General features: G+C 47.8%; 3 protein-coding genes across 3 annotated transcripts in view; all 3 read left to right on the plus strand.

The window, feature by feature from the left end:
* The first annotated feature begins 3057 nt into the window (after positions 1–3057).
* LOC114768582 (protocadherin alpha-8-like) lies at positions 3058–5481 on the plus strand. Its single transcript, XM_028960938.1, has 2 exons — positions 3058–5424; positions 5470–5481. The coding sequence occupies exons 1-2, from the start codon at positions 3058–3060 to the stop codon at positions 5479–5481; spliced, it is 2379 nt and encodes a 792-aa protein (XP_028816771.1).
* A 441-nt stretch (positions 5482–5922) lies between these two features.
* LOC114768434 (protocadherin alpha-8-like) overlaps positions 5923–15906 on the plus strand; it is a 54041-nt gene continuing 44057 nt past the window's right edge. The window contains 3 exon segments of the mRNA XM_028960706.1: positions 5923–7399; positions 7402–8916; positions 8919–9076. Coding sequence (XP_028816539.1) covers positions 6712–7399; positions 7402–8916; positions 8919–9076 — 2361 coding nt within the window. The 5' untranslated portion in view covers positions 5923–6711.
* Positions 10931–13547, plus strand: LOC114768438 (protocadherin alpha-3-like). The gene has a single exon (XM_028960727.1). The coding sequence runs from the start codon at positions 11049–11051 to the stop codon at positions 13419–13421; it is 2373 nt and encodes a 790-aa protein (XP_028816560.1). The 5' UTR covers positions 10931–11048; the 3' UTR covers positions 13422–13547.

Here is a 15906-nt window from a genome sequence, read left to right on the forward strand (position 1 = left end):
CCCCCGAGTTAGTCTTACACAAAGCGTTAGATCGGGAAAAACAACCTACTTTACAGTTAACGCTGACCGCCATAGACGGAGGAAACCCCCCACGATCGGGCACGTCTGTGATCATCATTCATATTTTGGACATTAATGATAATGTTCCCGTATTTAGCAAACCTTTATATAAAGTCAGCATTTATGAAAATGTTCCCGTGGGGACAACTATTGTCTCTATAAATGCGACCGATGCTGACGAGGGCGCAAACAGCGACATTGCGTATTCGTTGAGCACAAAGGACCAAGACGACGTCCTGAAATTGTTCCTCATAGATGCGACAACGGGCGCGATCGCGGTGAAGAGCAACGTGGACTTCGAGCAGCACGCCGCTTTCGAGATTCGTGCGCAAGCCAGCGACAGAGGACAGCCTCCCATGGCAGCCCACTGCAAGGTGCTGGTCGAAATACTCGACCTGAACGACAACGCTCCCGAAATCTCCGTGACGTCACTGCTGAGAAGCGTGAGAGAAGACGCGAGGCCCGGCACCGCTGTCGCGCTCGTGTCCGTCGACGACAAGGACTCGGGCAGAAACGGTGCGGTGAGCTGCGCCGTGGCGAACCGAGTTCCGTTTAAACTGGAGCCGAACTACAAGAACTACTATTCTTTAGTCGTCGATGGGTTTTTAGACAGGGAGCGCGCTCCTCTTTACAACGTCACTATCGTGGCGGCCGACGACGGGAGCCCGAGCCTCTCGAGCGCCAGCGTCGTTACGCTTGACGTTTCTGACGTGAACGACAACTCGCCGCGCTTCGCCGAGCCTGTTGTGAACGTGTACGTGAAGGAGAACAGCCCTGCCGGCACCTTCATAACGTCTCCGTCTGCTTCAGACGCCGACATGAACGAGAATGGCCGGATTACTTATTCATTAGTGGACAGCAAGGGTGAGGGGGGACGCGCGTACTCGGCGGTGACCATAAATCCCGTTACCGGAGAAATTCACAGCTCCCGGTCGTTTAACTACGAGGAGATTAAAGCGTTCCAGCTCCACGTTCAGGCGACGGATGCCGGTGTTCCCCAACTCAGCAGCAACGTGACGGTGAACGTGTTCGTTCTGGACGAAAACGACAACAGTCCTGTCATTCTGCCTCCTTACTCCGGACAAGGGTCGGTCAGTACTGAGAACGTGCCCTACTCTGCTGAGGCGGGCTACTTCGTGGCCAAGATCAGGGCTGTGGACGCGGATTCGGGCTACAACGCGCTGCTGTCTTATCACATCTCTGAACCCAGAGGAAACAGCCTGTTCAGAATCGGCACCAGCAGCGGGGAGATCAGGACCAAGAGACGCATGAGCGACAATGACCTCAAAACCCACCCGCTGCTGATCTTAGTTTCTGACAGCGGAGAGCCTTCACAGACTTCCACGGTGTCTTTCGACATCGCGGTGTTGGAGAGCACCGGAGACGTGCAGACGCAGTTCAGACACGTTCCCAGTAAGGATGAAATCCTCTCGGATTTAAATCTGTATTTGCTGGTCGCCGTGGTCTCGGTGTCGGTCGTCTTTTTATTGAGCCTCGTGAGTCTGATCGCTGTAAAGTGCCACGCTTCTAAAAACGGTTTCAGCAAGTACAGCGCGCCAGTGATCACCTCCCACCCCGACGGGACCTGGTCCTACTCCAAATCCACTCAGCAGTACGACGTGTGTTTTAGCTCCGACACGCTGAAGAGTGACGTAGTGGTTTTCCCCGCCCCGTTTCCGCCTGTTGACGCGGAGCTGATCAGCATAAACGGAGGAGACACTTTTAACCGAACTCAGACTCTCCCTAATAAAGAGAAGGTAAGGACTTTGGAATTATGTATGAGTATAATGTGTAATTTCCACTTTATCAGGGATTGTGATTTGGCCATGTATTTGGGGGACATTTGGATCTTTTAGAGGTCTTTTGTTTTTTCACAAGTTTCATGGCAAACTATTTTATATGGCTGTTCCAGCAATTGTAATTCTTCCATTTATTATATTTATGTAATATATGCTGAAGTATGTAACTGAAGATTTGATGATAGGTAACATCCAACGTTTAGTTCGTCAAAAATTTAATAGCAGAAAACAAAGAAAACCATACAAGGGTCTGTCCTCATTATGTCGGTAGAAAGAGCTCTCCTTGGTGCTGAAATGTGTATGTGCGCGCGCGTTACCACTCTGTCACATTAGCATATTATTACAACAGATTAAATTAGTTTTCTTTATTTTCATGACCATTTACGTTGGTAGATTCTCAGTGAAGGCATCAAACTATGAATGAACACGTGTGGAGTTATGTACTTAAAAAAAAGTCACCGGACCTGAAGCCAATCGAGATGGTTTGGGGTGAGCTGGACCGCAGAGTGAAGGCAAACACCTCTGGGAACTCCTTCAAGACTGTTGGAAAACCATTTCAGGTGACGACCTCCTGAAGCTCATCGAGGGAATGCCAAGAGTGTGCAAAGCAGTAATCAGAGCAAAGATACTAGAATATGTTTTCAGTTATTTCACCTTTTTTTGTTAAATACATAACTCCAAATGTGTTCATTCATAGTTTTGACGCCTTCAGCGAGACTCTACCAATGTAAATGGTCATGAAAATAAAACACATGACTGAGAAGGTGTGTCCAAACCTTTGGCCTGTACCATATATACATTATATTCTTGGTAATGTGTATGTATGTATGCATTATCGTTATGATTAGGAGTGGTGTAGTGTTTGTACAAATAATTCTCACGTTTGACTCTGATGTCATTTTTCTATTTAGTATTTGTGACGGATTATTTAAAATATGAAATGCGTTTCCTCGCTTGACCCACGCAGTGTCGCTACAGACCGACAGGATTTGTTTTGCGCCTCCCAGTCGCTCCTCCCGGTTCGAGGGAGTGGGGGAGCGGGGGTTTGTCAGGGCTTTGTTACGTGGAATACAGGGACTCTGCGTTGCCTTCACCAGGCCGGACTATTGTTCACTGCGTTGTGTTAAAAATGGTTTGATTCTGTTTTTTTTTTTTTGATGAGTCGATGCCACGTGGAAAGATGGTATTTCGGTGGGAAATGACCTCGGCCGCGGCGTATTTTTTCGTTGTGATCGTAGAGTTGTGCTGGGAAGATGCGTCTGGGCAGCTGTCCTATTCTGTGCAAGAGGAAGCGAATCCCGGGACGACGGTGGGGAATGTCGCCAAGGATCTGAACTTGAATGTTCAGGAGCTGCAGTCCCGCGCGTTTCAGATTGTCGCCGGAACCAAGAAAAAATATTTCGAGGTAAACCTGACGACGGGCGTTCTGTACGTGAACGAGAGGATCGACAGAGAGGAGCTCTGCGCTAAGCTGCCCGAGTGCTCCGTCAGCGTCGAGGCGGTCGTTAGTAACCCTTTAAAGCTCTATCGACTAGAAATAAGCATTTTAGACGTGAACGACAACCCGCCGTCGTTCAGCGCCATGTCGCAGACTTTAAATGTCGCAGAGAACGTGTTGCCGGGCGCGCGGTTCCCCTTGTCTTACGCGTCCGACCCCGACGTGGGTAAAAATGCGGTAAACACGTACAAGCTGAGCGCGAACGACCTCTTCTCGCTGGCGGTCCACAAAGGCAGCGAGCGCGGCGTGTCCGCGGAGCTCGTGCTGCAAAAGCCGCTGGACAGAGAGAAGCAGCCCGTCGTCCATCTCGTCCTCACGGCTGTGGACGGAGGACAGCCGCCCAGATCCGGCACGTCCCAAATAGTCATTCATGTATTAGATACTAACGATAATTCCCCAGTGTTCAGCAGTGCCTTGTATAAAGCCCACGTTTCCGAGAACGCTCCCGTGGGAACAACGATAGTGACTTTAAACGCAACAGACGCAGATGACGGCGCGAACGGCGAGGTCGTGTATTCGTTAAGGCAAACGGACCAGGATCACGTGCTGGACGTGTTTAAGATCGACCCGAGCACAGGGACCATAACGGTAAAAGGCAAAATTGACTACGAGCAACACAGCGCGTTCGAGATCAGAGCAGAGGCGCGTGATAACGCCCAACCCCCCATATCGGCCCACTCCAAAGTTCTGGTCGAAGTCATTGACCTGAACGACAACGCGCCGGACATCAGCGTGACGTCACTGATGAGCACAGTGAGAGAAGACGCGAGAATAGGCACCGCCGTCGCTCTCGTGTCAGTGCTGGACAGGGACTCCGGGAGGAATGGCGCGGTGCACTGTGGGATATTCGCAGACGTGCCGTTTAAACTGGAAACGAACTATAAAAACTACTACTCACTAGTGGTGAGTGGGCCTTTAGACAGAGAGCTTGTGTCTGGGTACAATATCACCATCTCTGCCACGGACGATGGGTCCCCACCTCTCTCCAGCACCGCCCTCGTAGCCGTGCGCGTTTCTGACGTCAACGACAACGCTCCACGTTTCCCTGCGCCCGTAATAAGCGTCTACGTTCAAGAGAACAGTCCCGTCGGCGCGCTTATAGCGACGGTGTCCGCAAGCGACTTAGACATTGATGAAAACGGACAGGTGACGTATTCGTTCTCGGACAACAGTAAAAACGCCGCGCCGGTGTCCACGATGGTGAACATTAACTCCGTCACGGGAGACATCCACAGTCTGCAGGTTTTTAACCACGAGGACGTCAAAATGTTTCACTGTCATGTCCAGGCCACGGACTCGGGAGTTCCACCATTAAGCAGCAACGTGACTGTAAATGTTTTTATTCTGGACGAGAACGACAACAGGCCCGCGATCCTGCCCCCATATTCAGACCAGGGTTCCGTTAACAGTGAAAACGTCCCGTATACCGCGGAGGCGGGCTACTTCGTGGCCAAGATCAGGGCTGTGGACGCGGATTCGGGCTACAACGCGCTGCTGTCTTATCACATCTCTGAACCCAGAGGAAACAGCCTGTTCAGAATCGGCACCAGCAGCGGGGAGATCAGGACCAAGAGACGCATGAGCGACAATGACCTGAAAACCCACCCGCTGGTCATTTTAGTGTCCGATCACGGAGAACCGTCGCTGTCCGCGACCGTTTCTATTGACATTGCGGTTGTGGAGAACACGGGAGAAACCCGAACTCAGTTCAGACATGTTCCAACCAAAGACGAGACGTTTTCTGATTTGAACTTGTACCTTCTCATCGCCATCGTCTCCGTCTCAGGAGTCTTTTTATTAAGTCTCATTGTTTTATTAGCCACCAAATGTCGCAGGACTAACGGGGGTTTCAGCAAGTACAGCGCGCCGGTGATCACCTCCCACCCGGACGGGACCTGGTCCTACTCCAAATCCACTCAGCAGTACGACGTGTGTTTTAACTCAGACACGCTCAAAAGTGACGTCATGGTTTTCCCAGCTCCGTTTCCGCCAGTAGACGCAGAACTGATCAGTATAAACGGGGGAGACACTTTTAGTCGGACTCAAACGCTTCCTAATAAAGAAAAGGTAAGAATTACTCATAATATTTTATTTTATGCTTCGTTTTCTTAGTGTAACGTATAAACGGTCATATCACGTTATGCTTGTGAGGTTGTGAGAATGTACTGTAACATTTGTGTAGAAGTTCGAATCCCGATCCGCCAAGGTGCCACTGAGGTGCCACAGAGTAAAGTACCGTCCCCCACATATTGCTCACCGGGCCCCTGTCATGGCTGCCCACTGCTCACTAAGGGTGATGGGTTAAATGCAGAGGACACATTTCACTGTGTGCACCGTGTGCTGTGCTGCCGTTGATCAAAATCACATTTACTTCACATTATCGTTATTATTATTTACTGAGTAAAGTACCCTCCCCACACACTGCTCCCCGGGTGCCTGTCACTAAGGGTGATGGGTTAAAAGTAAAGGACAATTTCATTGTGTGCACCTTGTGCTGTGCTGTGTATCACAATCACTTCACTTTCACTGTATATAACAAACGTGTTCTTTAACATTATTATTATATCATCATAAGTCATAATAAGTAAAATTACACTTTTTGGTTCAGGTTTGTAATACGTCTTCTCTAAACGTCTCTAAAGATTTGTCACTTAGATTTTACTTTTCAGTATATTTAATTAAACACTTTACATAACCGGGAAACAAAGAACTAGAATTTGTTTCAAATAACAGACCATAAATATGCATCGACCCTCCACCTAAATATTGTTTCAGAAGTAGAAATGATTATATGGAAATTGATTAAATAACCTTATATGGATATTGCTTGAATGCCAGTCTTCCAGCAGTTTTTTTGTGGAAAAGACAGTTTGAATCATATGTTTTGTGCTGATTTTGCTGTAATACGTGCTGTGTTTCAAAATGACAATCACTTCACTTTCACTCAATGCAGAAAAGCAGCTATGTTCACAATGTGAGCGGAAAAATGTCGATTAGTTCAGCTCACACACACACACACATATATATATATATATGTGTGGATATATACATATGTATATATACAGAGAGAGAGAGCGCGTGTTTAGATTGTTGCCTGCAGTCTTCCAGAAGGTGGCGCTGCAGACCTACAGCGTGAGATTTTTTCCTTTACGTTTCTACACCCCCACCACCCCTGTTTCAGTGGGTGGGGAGAATTAAGGGGCTTTGTTACATGGGTGCGGAGAACAGAAGAGGCCCGCACCAGCCTTTCTTCTCGAAATCATCGATGGGATTTATATCTCCGATTCACTTCGGAATAGCCTTCCGAAGAACCAAGCCGGTCAGTTCTGTGGAGGGTTCGTGGCTGTGGGAAATATGCGCTCGTGGAAGGTAAAGCCGCACTTCGCGGCGTGCCTGGCTCTCGCCGTTATGCAGTGCGGCTGGCGCCCGGTGTCCGGTCAGCTTTCTTACTCCGTGTCGGAAGAGCTGAGCGTGGGTACGAGCGTGGGCAACATCGCCAAGGATGTGAACCTCGGCGTCCAGGAGCTGGAGTCGCGCGCTTTTCACATTGTGGCCGGGGAAAAGAGAAGGTATTTCGAGGTGAATGTGAAAACCGGCCTACTGTTCGTGAACGAGCGGGTGGACCGAGAGCAGCTCTGCGCCAAGGCGCCTAAATGCACTGTCAGTATAGAGGCCGTTATCAGCGAGCCGCTCAAGCTTTATCGCATAGAAATTCACATTTTGGACGTTAACGACAACTCGCCGACGTTCAGCGCGCAGTCGCAGACCATCGCCATCGCCGAAAGCAGCCTGACGGGGTCCAGGTTCCCCGTGGCCCTGGCGAGCGACGCGGACATCGGGAAAAACGACGTGAACGCGTACAAGCTGAGCGCGAACGAATACTTCTCCATATCGACGCACAGGGTCGAGCAGGGCGCGTCCGCCGAGCTGGTGCTTCAGAAGGCTCTAGACCGAGAGAAGCAGTCCGTTCTCCACCTGACACTAACCGCGTTGGACGGCGGCAGTCCGCCGAGGACCGGCAGCTCTCAGATCGTCGTTCGCGTTTGGATAATAACGACAATGCCCCGGTGTTCGGCGCGCCTCTGTACAAGACCAGAATAGCGGAAAACGTCGCTCCCGGCACCACGGTTATCACGCTCAATGCCACGGATGCTGACGAGGGACCGAACAGGGACGTCGTCTTTTCTTTTAGCAAAAGAGACCAAGATAAGATACTGGACGTGTTTCACATCGACCCGAATGTCGGAACGATCACGGTAAAAGGGAATATTGATTATGAAGAAAATCACGCGTTCGAGATCCGCGTGGAAGCGAGCGACAGCGGCCAGCCGCCCATGGTGGGCCACTGCAAAGTGCTGATAGAAGTGTTGGACCTCAACGACAATGCTCCAGAAATGACCACCACGTCGTTATTAAACACGATTAGGGAGGACACGAAAATAGGCACAGCCGTCGCGCTCATGTCCGTTTCAGACCGGGACGGAGGTAAAAACGGGATGGCGACATGCGCGGTTTTAAATCAAGTTCCGTTCAGACTGGAGTCGAGTTATAAAAACTACTACTCCCTGGTTGTAGACGATCATCTGGACAGAGAACGCGCTTCTCTCTATAATATCACAGTCGTAGCCGTAGACGAAGGCTCTCCGTCGCTGTCCGGCACCGCTGTTATCACCGTGCGTGTTTCTGACGTCAACGACAACGCGCCGTTATTCCCCGAGCCCGTGCTGAACGTTTACGTGAAAGAGAACGGCGGCGTAGGGGAGATTCTGAGGAGGGTGTCTGCTCATGACGCGGACCTCGGTGAAAACGGACAGGTGATGTACTCGTTCCTGGACGTCAACAGCAACGCATTGGTGAGCATGAACTCGCAAACCGGAGATCTCTACAGCTCGCAGTCCTTCAACTACGAGGACACGAAAACGTTCCAATTGAAGGTCCAGGCCACGGACGGCGGTAATCCGCCACTAAGCAGCAACGTGACTGTAAATGTATTTATTCTGGACGAGAACGACAACAGGCCCGCGATCCTGCCCCCATATTCAGACCAGGGTTCCGTTAACAGTGAAAACGTCCCGTATACCGCGGAGGCGGGCTACTTCGTGGCCAAGATCAGGGCTGTAGACGCGGATTCGGGCTACAACGCGCTGCTGTCTTATCACATCTCTGAACCCAGAGGAAACAGCCTGTTCAGAATCGGCACCAGCAGCGGGGAGATCAGGACCAAGAGACGCATGAGCGACAATGACCTGAAAACCCACCCGCTGGTCATTTTGGTGTCCGATCACGGAGAACCGTCGCTGTCCGCGACCGTTTCTATTGACATTGCGGTTGTGGAGAACACGGGAGAAACCCGAACTCAGTTCAGACATGTTCCAACCAAAGACGAGACGTTTTCTGATTTGAACTTGTACCTGCTCATCGCCATCGTCTCCGTCTCAGGAGTCTTTTTATTAAGTCTCGTTGTTTTATTAGCCGCCAAATGTCGCAGGACTAACGGGGGTTTCAGCAAGTACAGCGCACCGGTGATCACCTCCCACCCGGACGGGACCTGGTCCTACTCCAATCCACTCAGCAGTACGACGTGTGTTTTAACTCAGACACGCTCAAAAGTGACGTCATGGTTTTCCCAGCTCCGTTTCCGCCAGTAGACGCAGAACTGATCAGTATAAACGGGGGAGACACTTTTCACCGAACACAAACGCTGCCTAACAAGGAAAAGGTAAGATAGAAACAAGATATCTCTTAAATGCCGTTGTTCTTTTTTCATTTAATTTTTAAGAATAAATTAATATAAGGAAGAAAAGCCTGTGACTATCGCACTCTCTGCATTATTAGATGTAGAAATCAACAGTAAAACACGTCTTCAGTTAAATCATTCTTTAGTTTAATTCATAAAGTTGGCGTCATTGTAGTGAACTTTTTGAATCTTGTATGGATCATTTCTTGCATCGTGTGCTGTCCAGGGTCCTGAGGCTTGCCCCTTTTACATTGAGTCGTCAAGTTGCAAAGCTACCCATATGTACTTATAATGTGCAGGTTATGGTTATTTAATGCCCATAAGATGATATTTGTGCACTGATATGTGGAAATATGATGTTATGCCCGTTTAGCTCCTCCCGGTGTTAGAATGTGGAGAGTTACGCAGCCTTTGTTACAAAGACATTCCTGGTGTTTCTCGAGCAGTTTAACCGTCTCTTCAATGTCGTGTCAATTTCTAATGATTTTAATGATTAGCGATTTACATTCTCTCGGTCTTAAGGATTTATCGGCGTTTTTCTAGAGAAAAGTATTCCGCGTGTAGTAGGAAATCCGGGGCGGCGTGTTTCGCGCTCCTTCTGCTGTGGTGCTGCGTGGAATCGGTGTCTGGGCAGCTCACCTGATGTTGAAGTTAAAGTTGAATTTGACTTTATTCTCAGTTCAGCTACATACGTGTTAGGCAGCACGTGCTGTTAGGCAGCACGTGTTAGGCAGTTTTTCTGGAACCTGGTGCTACATGTAACATTTGAACAATTAAACAAAGTTACATACTGACATAAAGTGCACGTGTGCGACTCAGACAAACTGGGCTGCATAAAGTGCAAACAGGGGACACAGGCAGTGCAAGAGTAACATTTAACTTGCAGAACTGGTAAACATGAGACAGACAGCGCTGAAGTAAACGGGGCAGCGGATAAGCGGTTAAGGAAGCGGCCCCGTAATCAGAAGTGTGACGGTTCGAATCCCGATGCGCCAAGGTGCCTCTGAGCAAAAGCACCGTCCCCACACACTGCTCCCCGGGCGCCTGTCATGGCTGCCCGCTGCTCACTAAGGGTGATGGGTTAAATGCACAGGACAAATTTCACTGTGTGCACCGTGTGCTGTGCTGCTGTGTATCACAAGGGACAATTACTTCAAACTTAATGTGCAAAGTAAAAAGTGCAAATATTGCTGTGCAAAGTCGAACAGTGCATTAATAGATAAAATTAAATATACAATTGTTTTAGATAACAGAGGTAGTGTGTGTGTCAGACCAGAGTGCTGAGTTTTTTTTATTTGATCCCTGTCTTGGTGGTATGCAATTAATGTAACGTCTAAACTGCAAATGATTAAAGTCCTATTCGGCTTTAAGAACAATATTTAAATGTAACAAATTATAGAATGTCGTTAATGCGATACATTTAAATAATGTTCTTAAAGACGAAAATTGCTTTAATCATTTACAGATTAGACGTTACATTAATTGCATACCACCAAGAAAGGAATAAAATGACAGAAAAAAGAGAAGATTCATATTCATCGTGAAAGAAAAGATCAAATAACCGTGTGAAACAATCCTGTGAATAAACTGAAACTATGTTAGATTGAGTGAAAGTGATTAATTGTCACACCACAGTCATTTGAGTTTCATATATTGGCCCTTGGGGTAAAGGAAATTGCAACAAGACATTGAAATAAAAGCGAAAATCTTGGACTTCATTGCTTGCAGTTGCTTCATATATCCACGTGATGTCAGTAATGATCCACATACTTATACGTCTCTGGTTTGTTCTGAAGGCTCCACCTCGTTTATAAAGGCATTGCGTGGCCTAGCAAGTCTTTGTTCAAGTCGAGTTCAGTCGGGTCTCGGGATTGGAGTGCGCTGACTGACCAACATTTACAGGACGATGTGGATAAATGCCTCTGATTTTCTCGCTATTTGCTGTTAGTGGAACATGGGCTCGATTCGTGTGCTGTTTCCGTGGATTTTCTTCACGCTGCAATTCGCCTGGAACGTCGCGTCCGGGCAGATTGTTTATTCCATTTCGGAGGAGACCAGCCCTGGCACAACCGTTGGGAATTTGGCGAAAGATCTGGACCTTAAAGTACAGGATCTGGAACATCGCGGCTTTCAGATCGCTGACGGACCTTATAAGAGGTATTTTGATCTGAATGTAAAGACCGGTGTTCTCCATGTCCGAGACAGACTGGACAGAGACGTGCTCTGCGGACGCAGCGCCAAGTGTCCACTAGAATTAGAAGCCATTGTTACTGCGCCGCTTAATATGTACCGGTTCGAAATCAACATTTTAGATGAAAACGACAACGCGCCGATATTTCCATCGTCTATTACTGTATTAAATGTATCTGAGTTGGCATTTCCGGGAGAGAGGTTTTCTTTACCTCGTGCATCCGACGCAGATGTGGGCAGCAACTCGGTTAAAAGCTACAAGCTGAGCCCGAATGAACATTTCTCCCTGGATGTACAGGGTGGAGCGGAGAGCGCGTCTGCCGAGTTGGTGCTGCAGAAAGCCTTAGACAGAGAGAAGCAGCCTGTAGTCCAGCTCACCCTCACCGCCTTAGATGGGGGGAAACCTGCCAGATCTGGAACAACTAAAATACTAGTCCATGTTATAGACGTGAACGACAACATTCCCGTTTTCAGTAAGGCGCTGTACAAAGCGCAGATCCGGGAAAATGTTCCGCTCGGCTTTCCTGTCATCTCTGTACAAGCCACCGATTTAGACGAAGGGTTAAATGGCGAAATAATATATTCATTCGTAAACCAAGACGAAATGGACAATTTTGCAATTGATGGTGTAACGGGCGAGATTACGGTGACCGGGGACGTGGATCACGAGACAAATGCTGCGCTTGAGATCCGCGTGCAGGCGAAGGACCGAGGACACAATCCTCGTGCAGCATTCAGTAAAGTGCTGATAGAAATACTAGACGTTAATGATAACGTTCCGGAAATAGCGGTGACGTCACTGGTCAACGTGGTCCGGGAGGACGCGCCGGTGGGAACTATGGTGGGTTTAATAACCGTGAAAGACGCAGACGCGGGTCCAAACGGCGCGGTGGAGCTGAAGCTCGCGGAAGCGGTGCCGTTTAAGATCGAGAACACGTATAAAAATAAATACTCGTTAGCCGTGGGGGGTCGTCTGGACAGGGAGAAAACAGCGGAGTACAACATCAGCATCAGGGCGATCGATGGGGGAACCCCGCCCCTCACCAGCACCAGCGTCATCACGGTCCACATCTCTGACGTGAACGATAATGCGCCGCGCTTCCCCGAGCCCGTCATGAACGTTTATGTGAAGGAGAACGGCCAGGTTGGTGCTGTCATTTACACCATAGCCGCCTCTGACCTGGACGCCGAGGAAAACGCAAAAATATCCTATTCATTAATCGACAATAATCATAAAAGCGCAGTTAACATAAACGCGGCCACTGGCGAGATCCTCGCGCTGCAGGCTTTTAACTTTGAAGAAACCAAAACGTTCCAGTTTCAAGTCCAAGCCAAAGACTCTGGTCTTCCTCCATTAAGCAGCAATGCGACCGTGAAGGTTTTTGTTCTGGACGAGAATGACAACAGCCCCGTGATTCTGCCTCCGTATTCGGAGCAGAGCTCCGTGGTTTCTGAGAACGTGCCCTACTCTGCTGAGGCGGGTTACTTCGTGGCCAAGATCAGGGCTGTAGACGCGGATTCGGGCTACAACGCGCTGCTGTCTTATCACATCTCTGAACCCAGAGGAAACAGCCTGTTCAGAATCGGCACCAGCAGCGGGGAGATCAGGACCAAGAGACGCATGAGCGACAATGACCTGAAAACCCACCCGCTGGTCATTTTGGTGTCCGATCACGGAGAACCGGCTCGATCGGCGACCGTTTCTATCGAGGTTGCGGTTGTGGAAAATACAGGAGACCTTCAGACACAGTTCAGTCACGTTCCTCTAAAGGAGGACAGCTTTTCGGATTTGAACCTCTACTTGCTGGTTGCTCTTGTTTCGGTTTCAGCTGTTTTCGTGTTGAGCCTGGTGAGCTTGATAGCTGTTAAATGCTACAGGACTAACAGCAACTTCAGCAAGTACAGCGCGCCAGTGATCACCTCCCACCCCGACGGGACCTGGTCCTACTCCAAATCCACTCAGCAGTACGACGTGTGTTTTAGCTCCGACACGCTGAAGAGTGACGTAGTGGTTTTCCCCGCCCCGTTTCCGCCTGTTGACGCCGAGCTGATCAGCATAAACGGAGGAGACACTTTTAACCGAACTCAGACACTCCCTAATAAAGAGAAGGTAAGAATGTTTAAAATTGAGCTTTAAAAATATTTGTTGCAACATTTTATATAAGCCAGATGATCTGGAACTGTCCATGGTACTGAATGTTGAGTTTGGGGGCTAAACAGCAGAAGGGATCATGTTTTCATATTCTTCTGTTCCTTAGAAGAAACGTGCGGCATTGACTTGGATGATCTTTCTTGAAATAATTCTCTGAAGATGTAAAATATTTTTTTTTTGTAATAAGACCCGGGTTTCTAAATAATCATTTGAATGACTTATTGTTTTTTATGAATTGGAAATAATATTAAGAACATGTTTGTACCTTCAGTGGGTTGCTTATTAACATGATATCTACACTCCTGTCCATGGTTGTTCGTCGGTTATGTACAGAAATTGCACTTTTAAACCAGTATCAGTTCATGTATTAATTATCACTTAGAACCAGTGTTGGATACATTACTAAAAAAAGTTAGAAATTAGAGTTACTAGTTACTTATCAAAAGAAAATTACTTAAAATTTTCAGATATGTGAAAATTTTAAATGTAAGGACTTGTGGGGGTTGCTATGAACGTCCATGGTTTGGGCTACTTGTGTCGTGATCGTGAGGTTTCTTTATGCCCAAACTTTGTTCACCCCAGACACAGGCAACACGCAAAGTACAATTTAAAACAGTACATTTTGTTATTTGAGTCAACCAGATAAAACGGACGTTGGGTGTGTATCAGAATAAAACACTGACTGGAGCTGTTACACATCACCAGTCCTGCCGATTTGATGTCACCTTCCCCAAAACACATACAGCCAATAGTCACAAAGTTCAGAACATATGTAAAAACCCACAAATCGTTAAAATCGAAAACCACACAAAACACACATTACAAACCGCAAGTAAAGCACCGCAAATTCACACTCTAAGAGGGTTGAGTGGGTAATAAAATCAGCATAGTAAATGAGCCAGGCTTGTTATCTTAACCCCTATACACACACAGCAATCCTGAATATTCAGTGGCACATGCATATATATAGAAATACCTATTTAATAAGAAAGGATCCTAAAAACAGTCAGTCCTGGTAGGCTCCCCCCTGACCAGTACGAAACCAGTTTCCCCCAATCCACGAACCAAATGGTCACACATATTGTCAAACCAGAGTTGCGTACACATCGGTCTCGAGGCGTTCCACTCTGCAGCTGGGCCGGATCGCACAGTCCAGAATCCCACGAATACACCCAAGTCATCCTCCTGAGTGCTCGGAAACAACTCCGCCCAGTTTCCTTTCCAGGCCGTATGAATGGAAACTGCAACCGGAGTGTAGACACTGTACCACTCTGTCCAAACTGCCTTCCGCCGTTGGCCTCAGCTGCTGTACGACAATCCAGCTGCAACACAAACACTGTAGGGCCAAAGGAAGGAATATTTCAAGTCCACAGACAATGACGCGGCAACCGGAAATTACAACTCTGATGTCCCTTCAGGGGTACTTAGCTCGCTTTGTTGTCACTGGCAGCTCCGCCCTCCACTACGCTGCTGGTCACAGTCCGGCATCTTGGTGCGTCGCCGATGCTCGCACCGCTGTCATCTGTGAGGTCATGTGTCCCGGTTCCGGGTCCGGGTCCTTGTCACTGCTCTCCCCGACCGCCCCAATGACTTAAGGTGGGCCCTATTTATGAGAAATACCTACCCACAACCAATACCCAGTCTTCACCAATCGGTCCATCAGAGTCATTGAAAGTCATGCTGATGCAACACACCAGTCCCTGATAGGAACATAGCCAGTCATTATTAGGGTTCAATTAGTCTGGGAACCACTAATGAGCACCAGCCAGTAAAACCTAAACATATCAACAGCCATTAACACAGTACTACAATTCCATGTACTTGACACTAGGTTTGAAGAAACATGGGGCGATTCATCAGACTTCTATTTCACTTTACCGACATGGATTAAGACTTGGTTCCATGGCACAATGTACATTTAACAAACACATTCTGACCCTTAATTTTAACAAGTGAAAAGTAATGCCTGTATATCCACTGTAAAAACACTACTTTTAAACTGGCCATTACTTGGTCTCTCGTGTGTGTGTGTTTGTATAAACACTTGCCCATCTGGGCTTCTGGTTGGCTTATCGTGAAGATAACAACAACAACAACATTTATTTCTTATATAGCCCAAAATCACATACAGTATGTCTCAATGGGCTTTGACAGGCCCTACAGTTGACACCCCCAACACTTGACCCTTCTTAAGATCAACTCCATTTTAGCCAATCATCATGACTTAAGCAGTTGTCTCGCCCATCACCACAGAAAAATATCTTTAGCGCTCTTGAGGCCAAAAGCATAGTCTTATGAAAATATCTTTACTACAGAAAGGCCCCACGTGTTATTGTCATCAACAGCATTGTAATGACGGTTGGATTTCCTGTTACTGAAAAAAAAATCAGTAACAACATTATTAAAGCACCGTTTTCCCAAAAACTGCTCAGAACATTATATTTTATCCAGAACATCTACTTTAGATATT

The sequence above is a fragment of the Denticeps clupeoides genome, chromosome 18 (assembly GCF_900700375.1).
Source record: "Denticeps clupeoides chromosome 18, fDenClu1.1, whole genome shotgun sequence".
NCBI classification, from domain to species: domain Eukaryota; kingdom Metazoa; phylum Chordata; class Actinopteri; order Clupeiformes; family Denticipitidae; genus Denticeps; species Denticeps clupeoides.